A 15,267-nucleotide genomic window follows, 5' to 3' on the forward strand; every position below is an offset into this window, starting at 1 on the left:
ATTCTTGTATTTAGATTAAGACGAAAACTTCGTGCTTTTTGTACTTTTTTGAAATAAAATAAATGTTTCTGTGAAGAATTTTACTTTTTTACATTGCAGCGCACTATAATATATTGATATTTACGTTGAATACAGTTGAATACAGTTGAATACAGTTGAATACAGTTGAATACAGTTTGGATAACATTTTGCATGCAATTACATTTGATGTGACAACGTGCCCCGGTCACGTTGGGTTCACTCGAAATTTTGGCATATCACAATACTCTCAAATATTGAATGTAAAAAATACAAAAAATATTGAAAAAAATGTGTGACAACGTGCCCCGGTCTACCCTACGTAACAAAATATCACGGAAGGGATCTTTACGACTAATTACTTTTTCTTTGCATTATATAAGAAACAGCTTACGTTATTGTATTCTATTTATTTGAACGATATATGTTCTTTCATTGGTATATATTTCTTTGCGAATACACAGTCTCTGAACAGTCCACTATTGGGTTTCGTGTTAGTTCCCTCATCAAATCATTAGACCTGGCTTCTGCGCGAGCTGGTACATTAAATAAATTCTGAATGCCATCCATCATTACCGTATAGATATAATAAAGGGTAACACATTGGGTCACATCTTTCGTCCAGAATTGAAATTTGTTGGACATCGCTCGAATTTTTGTTATAAATCCGAATGTCTCTCTCAAATGGAGGCTCACCATCAACATTCTGAAAGACCACGGCTATTTCATTAGCTCGTGGAGCATTGTATCTTGTTTGATCATGTTGAGGATCATTTCGAAAGCACAACATCAAGTTTGGAGCTTGAGTGCGTCTTGGATTAAGATCTTGTATAACTTGACGCATCATCTTAAAAGTCTTGGCAAATTCATTGCATTGGATCATGAAACATGATAAATCTCTCATCAGGGCTGGGTCACACCTTTGATTGGCTTCGTTATTCATTCTATGATGAACAGCTTCTTCCGTATCCAAAAAGTAAAACTGTGCACGATATGCATATCGTGGGGGTTGCCCATCACCTGGGCGCATTGCTGTCGAGGTCAAATGATGATATTGCCCATGAATCTTCAAGCAATAAGGAGCAAGGTTCACTACATCCAAGGGATTCCTATTGCCTGGGGCACCCATGGAGGCCATAGCTAAAGCGCTGTTATATGAACGAATATTATCCATAAAATTCTTAGATGGAGCATCATTTCCCATGAATAATTTTTTAAGAAATTCAGGAAAATTTATGTGTTTTAATTGAAGCTTGCCCTTTTGGCAACAATATGTAAATTTTCCATCTTTAGGCTTTTCATATATAAAGTTTAACGATTTGCAAAATTGGCATTCGACATTCATTTGGCCAAGTGTGTAAACAGGCACATTTATTTCATGACCTTTGGCAATTAACGCAATATGGTGATTCAGTTGTTTGGCTTGGCACCTTCTCTGAGTATGTCTCTGGGCATCAGTTTCCAGTCGTTGAGACCTTGTCTTATCATTTTCCTTGGCCCTCTGCTGAGCATGTCTCTGGGCATCAGCTTCAAGTCGTTGAGATCTTGTCTCATCATTTTCCTCTGCCCTCTGCTGAGCATTTCTCTGGGCATTAGCTTCCAATCGTTGAGACCTTGTCTCATCATTTTCCTCTGCCCTCTGCTGAGCATTTCTCTGGGCATTAGCTTCCAGTCGTTGAGACCTTGTCTCATCAGTTTTCTCTGACCTCTGCTGAGCATTTCTCTGGGCATTATCTTCCAGTCGTTGAGACCTTGTCTCATCATTTTCCTCTGCCCTCTGCTGAGCATGTCTCTGAGCATCAGCTTTAAGTCTTTGAAATTTTGCCTCATTATTTTCGTCGGCCCTCTGCTGAGCATGTCTCTGAGCATCAGCTTCAAGTCTTTGAAATTTTGCCTCATTATTTTCGTCGGCCCTCTGCTGAGCATGTCTCTGAGCATCAGCTTCAAGTCTTTGAAATTTTGCCTCATTATTTTCGTCGGCCCTCTGCTGAGCATGTCTCTGAGCATCAGCTTCAAGTCTTTCAGTCCTTTCCTTCAAACTCTCATTTTTTCTTCTTTGTCTTGAACGGCTACTTTCACGACTCACTTTACTCAAATTTTCGCCTTTTCTTTTTCGAGGCATTTTGTATAGTTAAAATTTATTTGTTTTCTAAATATTAAACGCCGAAATTTGTCTACTTGGACGTACAATCGCGAAAAATTTACTGTATAATTAAAACTTACTTGTTCTTCTCTTTCCAAGAGTTTACGTTATTTTTCTTACTATTATTTTTACTATTATGTTCTCGTATTATCACATTTGCTTGATCTTTTACTTCTTTTTTCCGTTATGTTTTTTCTGTTGCCATTCTATCTCTTTCGTACTTATTCTGTTTTATATATTAATAAATATGGTCATATAAGAAATGGAAATATAATCTTGAATAATATGTATGTATGTATGTATAGACTTTATTTCTTTTCCCATCAGGGTTTGAAAGGCGTTTTTTCTCGAGGAACGGTCCCAAACCTCTTACAAATATCCTACACTCATCATACAACCCATGTGGCGTTTTTTAGGGACGTACCCAACCCTTTACAAAATACAATCCCCTTATACCCGACCTGGCCGCGTGCGACCCTTTACATCCTGGTACCCCCCCACTCTTTCGGACCTTGCCTCTCCTTTCCCTCCTCCTGGCCGCTTCTTTCACCCTCTTTCCGTGCTCCAACTCCTCAGCTCTCCGCCTCCTCACCGCTCCCGCCTCTGCAACACAGGAATAACTTCCTCCCTTTCCCCTTCGCTTCCTTCTCCTTTCCCCCCTTCTTCGACCCCCGGCCATCCCTACCCTTACTTCTCCTCCAATTTTCCTTCATCCTTGTTCCACACAATCTCCTTTTCTTCCACCCAAATTCTCCTGTTTTCTACCCTAGTTCTCCTACCTCTTTCCCTCTCCTCCCTTGCCTTTTTAAGTAACCTCCACCTCGCTTTTCTCTCTTCCATAGTCAAGTCCTCGTCTACACCTATCCCCCACCTCTGCCTGAATTCCCCATACCTTCCTAACAGATCCGCTCTCTCCTTCTCATCCTCCATCTTCACTATCAACACATCCCTCCCTCCCGCCCCTCTTCTTTCCCACACCCTTCTAATCTTCGGCACTTTACCCAACACCTTCTCTGCCACTCTTTCCATCAGACCCCTCCTTTCTTCTGCGTCCCTCCCATCCAACCCCCTCCAAACCACATTCCTCTTCCTTCTTTCCCTTTGCTCCCTCTCCTCCTCCAACCTCTTCACCCTCTCTTTTAGCCTCCTTGTCTTCTCACTCTCTTCGCTCTCTCTTCTCTCTGCCTCCTTCTGTGACCCTCCCCCTTTCGTCTTACATTCTACCCTCCCCACCTCCTCCATCTCCCTCCATCTCTGTTCCTCCCCCCAGGTCAGCCCCCCTCTCGTCCCCGCCGCCTTTACTCTTCTTCTTGCCTCCTCCTCCACCCATCTTCCGATCATCTCCCCTCTGTCCCATACTATCCTCCTCTCTTCTTCTCCGCCTTCTTTAACCCCCTTCGACGCCTTCCTTTCTTCTGCTGCAGCTTCCTCCGCCTTTTCACCTCTCCATCCTGCAACCTCTCTTCTCATCTCCTCCTCCTCACTACTCTTTCCCTCTTCCGTCTTGCTTCCCGGCTCGCTCCTTTCACCCGTACTCTTCAGCCCTCTCTTCTCGGTACTCCCCGCTCCTTCTGCCCCCCTTCCCTTCTCTCTAGCACCCTTCTGATCCTTCCTAACTCCTCTGCAATCGTGCTCAGCACCCTCATCAGACCCTCCGATTCTTACCCTTCCTCTCTCCTTCTTTCTGTCTCCTCTAACCCCCCTGCGCGTGTGTGTGTGCGCGCCTCCCGTCTCGCTCCTCCTCCTACTCTCTCACTTACTTGTTCACCCTTCACCTTTGCCCTCTCCTTCTCTTCTTTTCTCCTGCTCTTCTTTACTTTTTTTACTGCTTCCTTGCTTTCCTTCTTTTCCTTGTTGCCGTCTCTCACATCTCTCCTCGCTCTGCTGTCACCACGTGCACTGCCGTGCGCTCGCTATGCTCCGTCGACACCTCTTCCCTCGATCAATCGATCACCGACTCTCGACCCTCGATCGTTGTCGCGCTGACGCGCGATGCGCACCCGCCTTAATTTCCAGCTCGCCTCTCGCGCCATCTCCACCATCGTCGGTATCTCTTCTCTCTTCGCCACGTCCCGCCGTCCCGCAGTGGTGCCAACATGCCTTTTCGGAGCAGTCGACCCCCCGCGCCGGCTCGTACCGCTACTTCCACCGCGCCTCGCCGACAGACCAACTAGCGGGTCCCACGTCTCCACTTCCGCCTGCCGCACCCTGCTCCAAGCCGCCGCTCCCCCTCCACATCTTCTCACCTCTTCCGTCCCTGCCCCTTCTTCCTCCTTTTCCTCGTCCTAACCTCCAAAAGCACCCTGACTTTCAACCCGCACCACTCTCTCCTCGTGTCACCCTCGACTCCTCCTCCACTTTCTCGACCTCCTCCACGCCTCCTCCACCAACTCCACCTCACTTCTTCATTTTCCCTGCCTTTGCCACCTTTCCAAGCCCTTATCTGTCTCCTCCTTTATTCCGAGTCAACCGTTCGCTCCCCCTCTCAGCCACTTCCTCTCTAATCTTGAATAATATTATATGGCCTGTGACGTTGCAGTTTCGCTGCATCGTGGCAGCGCCCCGCCGCCGTCACAAGGCGCGGGTTTCGCCCGTCGTGAGACAGGTTAGTTTTACCCTACTGATGACCAGTCATTGCGATAGTAATCCTGCTCAGTACGAGAGGAACCGCAGGTTCGGACATTTGGTTCACGCACTCGGTCGAGCGGCCGGTGGTGCGAAGCTACCATCCGTGGGATTATGCCTGAACGCCTCTAAGGCGAGGACGGTCCAGAGAGTCGATGCGAGATTTCCAGGGGCATAATGTAATCGCGTTTTTGTTTTCTGATCCCTTTTATTTTTCTATTTTGTATACTGCGCGGCGCCTCACCGAGACGAGATACGGATTTTCAACGAGGGAGTGCAAGGGATGGAACAGGCCAGGAGAATCGAGGCGAGAAGTCGAACGACAAAAAGCGGATCTTGGCGAAGCTCGCGGGCCGCCGAGCGCGAAGGAGCGCAGGAGGACACGCGCGCGGCGCCTGATACAGCGGCGGGCGGACCCGTAGCAAGCAGGGCCCCAGGCGCCGGGGCAAAACAAGTTTCACCTGCCCTCCTCCGCTGCAGACCGGACTTCGGGGTGAATAGCCACCATCCCCGGACCGAGACGGAGGAGCTATATATATAAATTATATATGATCATATAAGAAATGGAAATATAATCTTGAACAACATTATATGATGCGATGCTTTTTCCCCCGGTCTCGCTATCCGGGGGAGGGCTATCGTGGATTCACCAAAACGCGAAGTTAGGTTGATTGGCCAGGTAGCGCGGGCGGATGCCCGCAGATAACGGCCAGACATAAAAAGGTAACGCGGGCAGATGCCCGCAGAAAATGACCAGACAAACGTAATCCGATGGGCGCCAGGTGCGACTATTCGCACCACCGTACCGTACCTTAGCACCTAGCAAGAATCAGCGCGATACTTCAGGGCGTAGTTTCCTTTCGTGGGAATTCGGAGAGTAGGCGTGACACAATTAACCACACAAAAATGAATAAAAAACAAGAATGATATATTTGAAATCAATCCACATAATCGGTGAAAGTATAGGTGATAATCTCTTTAAAATCGTAGGATCTATGATTGAGATCCCAAAATAACGCAGCGTATAGATTTCAAGATAACGCAAAATATAGGTCTCAGAATAGCGCAAAGTATAGATCTCAAGATAGATAACGCAAAATATACCGGGTAGAGATCGCAAGACACGCAGTCGAATACGCACGACTCGATCAACGCAATACCGACGAACTCACATATACGCACGACTTTACGACTCGATTAACGCAAGACCGACGAACACGTATCCACACGACTTTAACACAACGAACATTCATCCACACGCGCGAGTACTCGGGCTCCCCGCGATCCCCGTACGACGCAATAACGGCGGGCGATCCCGTCGTGTCGGCCCTGCCGACAGGCGATCGTTCCCGCCAAATGATATCTCCTTCGATGGGCGATCTCGCCTAGCCGCACCCTCGGCAGACGATCGTCCTCGCCTCGGATATCCCTAACGCAATCCCAAACGACCTGAATCGCGGACGATTCCGCGGCTATCCGCACCAATCCCGCGACTTCTCGTGAACCCCGGCGATTTCGCGGCACCGCGTCAATCCCGCGACTTCTCGTGAACCCCGGCGATTTCGCGGCACCGCGTCAATCCCGCTGACCCTACGGTCCCTCCCAACGCACGTCGCAATCGTCGGCTTTCTCGCGGGCCCGAGCACTCTACACTTCAACTACACGACCGAGTGCCATTCAAATTTACCTTGCCACTCGCGACGTGTATCTTCCGAAACTATTGCGCGACCGCCCGAATCTTCAACACAAATTGCGCGATCGCGACTCTAATCGTTCACTGCGACTGATACACACATGCAATATCCGCCACGCGACTGTCGGCCGCGGCGACCTTCCCGGGGAGGGCCTCTGTTGTCTTTACTTACGGCAAGACTCGTTCTCGGCGGGGTCCCTTCGTGAATTCCGGTTCACTCCTCGAGATACTAATAACGAGCGCAAGGTAACGAGAGGCGCTCATTCCAGAGAACAGAGGTGGCCAGATAAGCAGATATTGCCAGGTAGGGCCAGATAATTAAGGTACCCTACTTCGCGATAGACTGGGGCCATCGCCTCAAACGAGTCCTTACCCACACGGGGACGCCAGAGTGGTGACCTTACAATTGTCGTCCGCAGGGTGTCCGGATCGGCAGTCCCAGGCTCGCAGCGTGCTCTCCTCGCTATGTCCGGCACGACAGTGAGGCGACGATGGCTCCCCGGGATCGCGCCGGCTCCCCGCGCCTGCGCAGTGGTGCGCCGCTCGTGGCGTGCGCCGATCTTAGCGCTCCCCTCCGTGCCGGGCGCCGCTCCTCATGGCGGCGCGGCTCAAACTACGTCCGCTTCGCGCGGCCCCTTCAAAATCCAGCTGTCCAGGCCGCGACTCTTTGGGCCGGCGTGACGTGGGTCAGGCTGGCCGGGCCTTGGCCACGTCTACCGGCAACCCCTCGGGGTGGCCACAAGGCTGTGCACATTCCCTAGCCATGCTGCTGCATCCTGGTCTTTCTTACGTTACCTCAGGGCGTCCCCCGGGGTCCTTCTGTTTCACTTGCGGCGGTGGTCGAGCTCGAGGCCGCTTCTCGTACGGCGACCCTTAATGGCGCTTGCGGGGAGGTCCGAACGCGACCCGACTACAGCCACGTCCCTCGGTCCTTTCCTTGGCTCTCCGATTTCTCCCTCGGGGCGGCTCAAGGCCGTTACACAAATCCTCCAGTCACCACCGGCGATCCCCTTAAAAGAGCTTAAATACTAATTAATAACAAGAATGGCCCTCCCCCGATCCGAACGAGGAAGCACCCCCGAACCTCCCCTCGGCCGAGCCCGTGCGGGGAGCGGACGCGACTTGTCACGTCACAATGATTATATATGAAAATATATATGATTATATTCTCTTATAAAACCGCTGCTCCATTTAAAAATTCTAAGTTATGTTTAGCAGAGAAAGCAGTACGACTATAAAAAGATGTCTTTTCGTCATCTTTTAGTTTTACGTGCGAAAATATATCTATTTATAGAATATCTATTTTATATTCTTATAAAACCTCTGCTCCATTTAAAAATTCTAAGTTATGTTTAGCAGAAAAAGCAGTACGACTATAAAAAGACGTCTTTTCGTCATCTTTTAGTTTTATGTGCTGTCTTCGCAATAATTAATGAGGAATTAATTACCCACATAGTCAAATCTGTCAAAAATAGATTTTGAAAATGTCTTGAAAATGAGTATATCTCTACAGCAGACAATTCACAAATGTGAAATATCTGCTGTTAAAGAAAGTCTGCTGTAAATGTCTTTTTATTTACCTTTAAATAAAAAAGAACGGAAAAACAGCCACAGGAAACTTCTTGGAAAAATCTGTATAACAGGAACAGGATAAAATAATTTTTTTTGTAAGATAAAATATCAGTGAAAGGAAAAAAACATGATTTGAAATCATGTATAAAAAGATACCATTAAAAATTTATAAATCAGTTATCTGGATAAACTTCCCAAGAAGCGCCAATGCGTGTATAACGTACTTTTAATACGCGTACAATTACATTGTCTTCCAACTACATTAATTGCGTGTTCAAAATGCGCTCATTCAAATGCTTAATTAATGCAAATTGAGCATTCGATTTATAAATGACAGGTTTTATAAAACATTTTTGCGCTCCTTGGGTTGATACAGATATAAAATCTCGAAAACAGCTCCAATTCTTTCACAAATTTTTTACATGTTACCGATGTATACTAATGTTGCAGGGATTTCGTATAATTCATATTATTAATATAAATATAAATATGAATTTATAAAATTTATACAATTTTATTTATAGATATTTATAAATATAAATTAATAGAAATTTCAGTATGTAGAAATTTTAATGACTGACAGAACCTATGATTTTCCAATTTTTTTTTTATATAGTTATCAATAAAAGATAAAAATTTTGAAATTCACAAATGTGAAAGATCTGCTGTAAAAGAAAGTCTACCGTAAATGTCTTTTTATTTTCTTTAAATAAAAAAGAACAAAAAACAGCAATAGGGAACAGGGAAAAATCTTTTCGTGCATAGATAATTGCGATTGTCGGGTTACGTGGAAAAGGTGTAAAATAGAATCTAGAAATAATGTAGATAAATAAAATTTAGACAAACAATTTAAATAATACAAAATATATTTTTTTATATGTAATATGTCACATCTTCAGACGTCTTTTAGACATCTTTTAGACATCTTACTAAAAGATGGCTAAAAGACATCTAAAAAACGTCTTATGTCCCGATTTTGGTCATGGTGCTGTCTGGGTATGTCACATCTTCAGATATGTCATATGTCATAACTTCAGATATGTCATATGTCCCAGCTTCATGACCGAGAATATAAATTACAATTTCATGATTAAGAAGATAAATCACATCTTCATGATTAATATAAATCAAATCTTTATGGTTGAGAATATAAATCAATTCTATTACGTTTATTACCTTTCTTCTTTCTCGCAATGATTGTATTTTTAGTTGATAATTTACGTTTCAATTTACACTGTGGAACTAATGTTGAGCAATTTGGTTGTTCGGCGTCTGTATCTAAAAGTAATTCAAAATTCTTCTATGAGGAAGCTTGTATTTATTCGATGTATAATTATTAGTATTTATTTGTTTTGGCTTCCTCATAGAGGAAGCTTTGTGAGCGAAGGTTTCTACTTGCACACTTAAAAACTATAAGGAAGCAATGTGCAGGTTTCTACTTGCACACTTAAAAACTATAAGGAAGCAATGTGCAGGTTTCTACTTGCACACCTAAAAATAATTTGCATACTTAAAAATTGTGACGAAGTAATGTGCAAGTTTCTACTTGCACACCTAAAAACTATAAGGAAGCAATGTGCAAGTTTCTACTTGCACACCTAAAAACTATAAGGAAGCAATTGCAAGTTTCTGCTTGCACACTTAAGAACTATGAGGAAGCAATGTGCAAGTTTCTATTTGCACATTTAAGAACTATGAGGAAGCAATGTGCAAGTTTCTACTTGCACACTTAATAACTATGAGGAAGCAATGTGCAAGTTTCTACTTGCACACTTTTTTATTATCTTAAAACATCATTTTTTGATGTCCCATTTATTGAGACTTGAGATGTTCTAACTGTTCTCCTTAGAAAGAGATAGTACGAATAGTAAGTGAGTAAACTAAAGTTTAAAGTTAACCGACGTTTGTAAAATCACGACAATAGATTTCCTCGTCACCTATGAGGTACTATTGTTGACGCGTTTTTTTTTAAGTGGTTTTCCCTGTAGGCCTAATCCACTAAAAAATAATATTAGGATGTAATCGAATTTTTATGATTATAACTATCCCAGGTAGCAAGCACTCGTCATTTTGACGTCAAATGACGTCAAAAGACGTCAAAATGACAGACTTTTGACGTCAATTGACGTCAAAATGACGAGTCTTGCTACCTGGGATAACATCGAATTTATTCGTCAAAAAAGAAAAAATTTAGAATATTTTTTCTATTTATTATATTTTTTACTGTATATGTGTATACATATAAAAACTTGATCATTTTCTAATATTATTTTGTACACGTTCGTCTTTGTGACAAATATGATGTCTTGTTCAGACAAGATGCCTTGTTCAGACACGATGTGTTGTTTAGACTCGATGTCTTGTTCAGACACGGTACCTTGTTCAGACACGATGTCTTGTTCAGACACGATGTCTTCTTTAGACACGATGTCTTGTTCAGACTTGATGTCTTGTTCAGACACGATGTCTTTTTCAGACTTGATGTCTTGTTCAGACACGATGTCTTGTTCAGACTTGGTGTCTTGTTCAGACACGATGCCTTGTTTAGACATGATGTCTTGTTCAGACTCGATGTCTTGTTCAGACACGATGTCTTGTTCAGACTCGATGTTTTGTGCAGACATTATATTGTTTATACACTCGTCTGTGACAAATATGATGCATTGTTCAAATGCAATGTCTTGTTCAGATACGATGCCTTGTTCAAACACAATGTTGCAGACATAATTTTTTTTACAAATTAACATAATAATATGTTAAACATGTTGTAATAGAATTACTTGTATATGTTTTCTTTATTTAAAATATTACCATAAATTATTATTTTTCCCGAAAAGGCAGTAATTCTTTTTCTTTAATAACTCTCAGACAATGTCTACGCATGTTTTGCATATTTATTGAATATTTTTTATTAGATGGATTTTCTCCTCTTGCTATTGATATAGCAAATGCTGCTGCAAATATACCACACGATGCTAAGTCCGGTTGCTTTGTAACTTTTTCAAATATAACATTGTTCGTGTTCAAATTAGGGTATCGCTTTTTTATGTAGTTTTGTTCAAATAATGACAGATTATTATAAGAGTGTGTTGCAAAATACAAACTATTATATATATGAAGTTTATCTCCGTCATAATAAATACAGTGCCATTGATTGCCGGCTTGACGACCTCCAACAATCTGAACATCTGGCATAAAGATCGAGTCAACCCAATGTAAACCAGTAATAAATAGTACATCAACACGCTGAAAGTAAGTTTTATTCTCTATTATCTTCATAATTTCGTTTAAAGGTCTGTCATCTAGCCACGAATATTCTTCTAACACGTTCTCTTCTAGAGTTTGTGGTGGTTGGTAAATCTCTACACATTTTTCGTTATTGTTTATAAATGCCTCATTAGTATGACAGGACGTTATATTAATTAAGTATTCTTCTGAATTATTTTTATTCTTGTTATTAGAAATATCTTCCCTGAATACTTCAAATACGTTTGGTTTTGATATTTTGTTCTGCTTATTTAATCCAATAAAAATAGGTTTATGATCTGAGAAATAAGTTTCGTATACTCCAGCACTATAATTTAATATTCTCTCTGATATAAATATTACATCTATCTGCGTATTGAACTTTGTAGTTGATACTTGTGTGCCAATTGCACGTTTAAAGTGTAATTTATTTAAATGTTTTTCAAAAAATCCTCCTTCATTATATGAGTCATAATTGAAGTCACCTATTATAATTCTTTCATTACTTACTGACTTGCTTAAAATATTATTTAGTTCATGCACAAACATAGTTCTAGGTGCTGATGGAGACTTATAACCAGTAATGATTTCCACCTCATTTATGGTTATACGTATTAAGTCTACATGACGGTATTGTCCATTTATAATTTCATCTTTTTGTATGTGATCATCTATAAATGCGTTCAATTCTTTTCTGATAAAACATATTATTCCTTTTGGTAAACGTTTATCATAATTATCTGTTCGGAATAAAATATTAAATCCTTCAAATGTCAAATCATCTGTTGTGATTGTTTGTGATTTTGCAAAAACTAATAAATCGGCTTGTTTATACCATTTATCACAAGATATATTCATTAGATTTTTATTCAGAGATCGTACGTTCTGGTATATAATTTTTATTTGATTTTCTTCTATTACTTTTGAATATGATAATTTAAGATATTTCTCTTCTCTTAGTCGTTTTATTTTTAACTCCAAAGAATTATCTGTGGATGGTTTTTTTGGAGGTGTTAAACTTCCAAGAATGTATAAATTCGATAATTTTGTCACTCTACTCAATGCTACGTATAGCATTGGCCTCGTCATACGACAATTATTTCGTAAATCTATACATACTTTTTCGTAAGTTTGACCTTGGCTTTTATGTATTGTCAAAGCTTCGGCGGGTGTGATGGGAAATTGTTGTCTTACGATTTGATACCCCATTCTTTCATTAATGTTTAATACGACAGATAGCGGTGATAGCGGAACTAAACACATTTCCATATAATTTTCAGTCATATATTTTATATATGGTCTTCGTTGTTCCACGCCAATTTTATTATTATTAAAATCAAGCCATATTTTAATTGGTTCATTTGTACCTGGTTTAAATGTTATATTTTTCAATATGCCACAAGCTCCGTTAACTAGGCCATTTTCAACATCTATATTAGTAACTATCATGTATTTAATACCTACTTTTAATACTACTTTGTAAGCCAAGCCACCACATTCTGTTCTTTTTTTTTTTTTTAACGACGTTAGTAATTTATTTCTCAATTTACTGCTAACTTTTCCTAAAACTGTGTCTTTGGCTATACATTCATAAGCTTTACCATTTTTTAAATTAATTTTTAATTGATTAAAACTATCTACTGAACGATTATCAGCATATAATATGATTGCATCTTTTGGAACATTTTTCTCTGACGTTTCTCTGGACTTAATTAGTGCAATATTATTTTCAGACATTGTTCCTCTTGCAAGATTGTTAAGAGTTTCAATAAATGTTTTATCTTCTTTTTGTCTCATTATTTCTGTCAACTCAAAATAATCAAATTCATTCCATAGAACATTTTCTGAAAATAAGCTTAACATGCACGATTTTGGGCATAAATATATTGAAGTATCCATAACTGGTGGTAATTGATAAAGATCGCCGACCATTAGGACAGAAACGCCACCAAAACTTGTATTACGACCCATTATTTGTCTTAATCTTGTATCGATCCGACTAAACATCGTACTACCCACCATCGATATTTCATCTATAATAAATAATTTTAATTCAAATAAGTTTTCTCGAATAGTATTTGCCACGTCTGCTGACAGTTCTGGCATTTGTCCTCCATACTGTGTAATTGGTAATGCAAAAGCAGTGTGTAACGTTACGCCACCTATTAGAAATGCTGCTTTTCCTGAGGGTGCGCATAATAATATTTTTAACGAATTGTTCTTTTCACTAGGTATATCCTCGAAATAATTCAATAATAGCTGATAAATCGCATTGATGACTGTGCTTTTTCCAACACCCGCCGATCCGCTAATGTATAGTTTAATTGGTAAATTATTAGTTTTGAAACAATGTAAAATATGCATTGCAATTTCTCTTTGTTTATCATTTAATTTTTGAAGTATATTCATCATTTCTTCTTTTGTGGCTTTAGGAGGACTACTTATTTTTCTTCTACTTTCCTTCGAACAATCCGCTACACCTGTTTGACCAAATATATCTATCTCTTGTTCCTTTTGGATTTTTATTTTCATAAAAGATTCTTCCTCCTCATCTTCTATTTCTTGTTGATCTCTTTGTGCTTGAGTCAGTGCATTGTCAATTTCTGCATCACCTATCACTGAAAATTTTTTTCTATTTTTTTCAATTAAATGAATATTTTCTATATAAATTTTTTCACAATCTTTTGTCTCTACATCATCTATATCGTTTTTCCAAGGCAAGAACAATAAAATCTGTTCTCTGAAATAATTATATCGATCTTCTTGCAATTTGTAACGACGAAATCTAATAATTTTATGTCCTTTCCGTTCTCTAATTTCTTTGTCTTCATCATAATCATCATCGCTATCACTTTTGTATGTACTCTTTTTTTCTTCACAATTAGATGCGTATTCGGCCAGACAAACATCTGAAAATTTATGAAAATTTCTATTCTCGTACTTTTCAATTATATTTTTGTAGTATATATCTGTTGAATCGTCACTTAGTTTTCTTAAATGTTTTTCATTTTTCAACATACGGACACGCTCTTTTTGTGGTATAGTATTAATATAAACCAAAGCTCTACTGCATAATGAAAGTGGTAGGCCAAGAACATGGTAAACGGCTTCTTGTGCAGACATAGTATTACCATTTATGAAAACGTTAGCGATCTTTCTAAACTTTTGTCTAATATTAAAATTGCCATTTTCCAAATCTTTTGCTGCTTCTCTTAGTAATCGTGATAGACCAGCATCAACTTTTGTGACGTAATTAATTATGTATGAAGCACAACTATATGGATCTAAAACAAATTGAATATCCATATTTGATTCAAGAAGAGTCAATATGGTTGTATTGTATGCATTTATCGCTACTTCGTTGCTTCGTCTTTTCAAGAATATCTTAGTTCTTGTTAACGTGCTTCTAATTGTTTGAATATAATCTTTTTCCGTCATTTCTAATTGTTTTAACATGTCTTCAAAAGATACGATTATATTTTTTTCGAAAAATACTTTCATCAAATCTCTAATTTTTTTTCTATTGGTTTTATCGCTTTTATTCTCTTCATTTTCGGCTAATGGTTTGAGAATCATAGTTTCTTTCATAACAAATATTGGAATATTAAACCTACATGTTGATTTATTTTTTCGACCTCTGTAACATGTTGCTTTATGCCGATGTATTTGCATACGTATCAACGGATTTTTAACATCGTAAGTACATGTAATATTTTTATCTATCCATTGTATTAACTTTTTATTACCCTCCTTATTTTCTTCATCGTAAATCGGAGCATTTTTGCAATATAAAAGATTGTGCGTATGGACAGTACCTCTTGCTTGAAATTCTCGCCTCTGAAAATAGTCAACTACATAGTTTTCTCCAAATGGTCCATGTTCATTCTGTAATATAGACATAATTAAATTAAATCTTTCTTCTATATATCTAACACAAGTCACAGGATCTTCTCTTATCAATTTGGTTTTT

At 40.0% G+C, this 15,267-nt stretch overlaps 2 protein-coding genes across 2 annotated transcripts in view; one reads left to right on the forward strand and one right to left on the reverse strand.

The window, feature by feature from the left end:
* Positions 1–15,267, forward strand: part of LOC139781654 (uncharacterized) — a 120,333-nt gene that overhangs the window by 39,509 nt on the left and 65,557 nt on the right. The gene's annotated exons all lie outside the window — the stretch shown is intronic.
* LOC139781661 (uncharacterized) lies at positions 2,849–14,420 on the reverse strand. Its single transcript, XM_071720527.1, has 3 exons — positions 14,318–14,420; positions 12,502–13,915; positions 2,849–3,782 (listed from the first exon to the last, which is right to left on the reverse strand). The coding sequence occupies exons 1-3, from the start codon at positions 14,418–14,420 to the stop codon at positions 2,849–2,851; spliced, it is 2,451 nt and encodes an 816-aa protein (XP_071576628.1).

This window comes from Temnothorax nylanderi, unplaced genomic scaffold (assembly GCF_030848795.1).
Source record: "Temnothorax nylanderi isolate EJ_2023f unplaced genomic scaffold, tnyl_v1.0 TNYL_tig0352_pilon, whole genome shotgun sequence".
Lineage (NCBI taxonomy): Eukaryota > Metazoa > Arthropoda > Insecta > Hymenoptera > Formicidae > Temnothorax > Temnothorax nylanderi.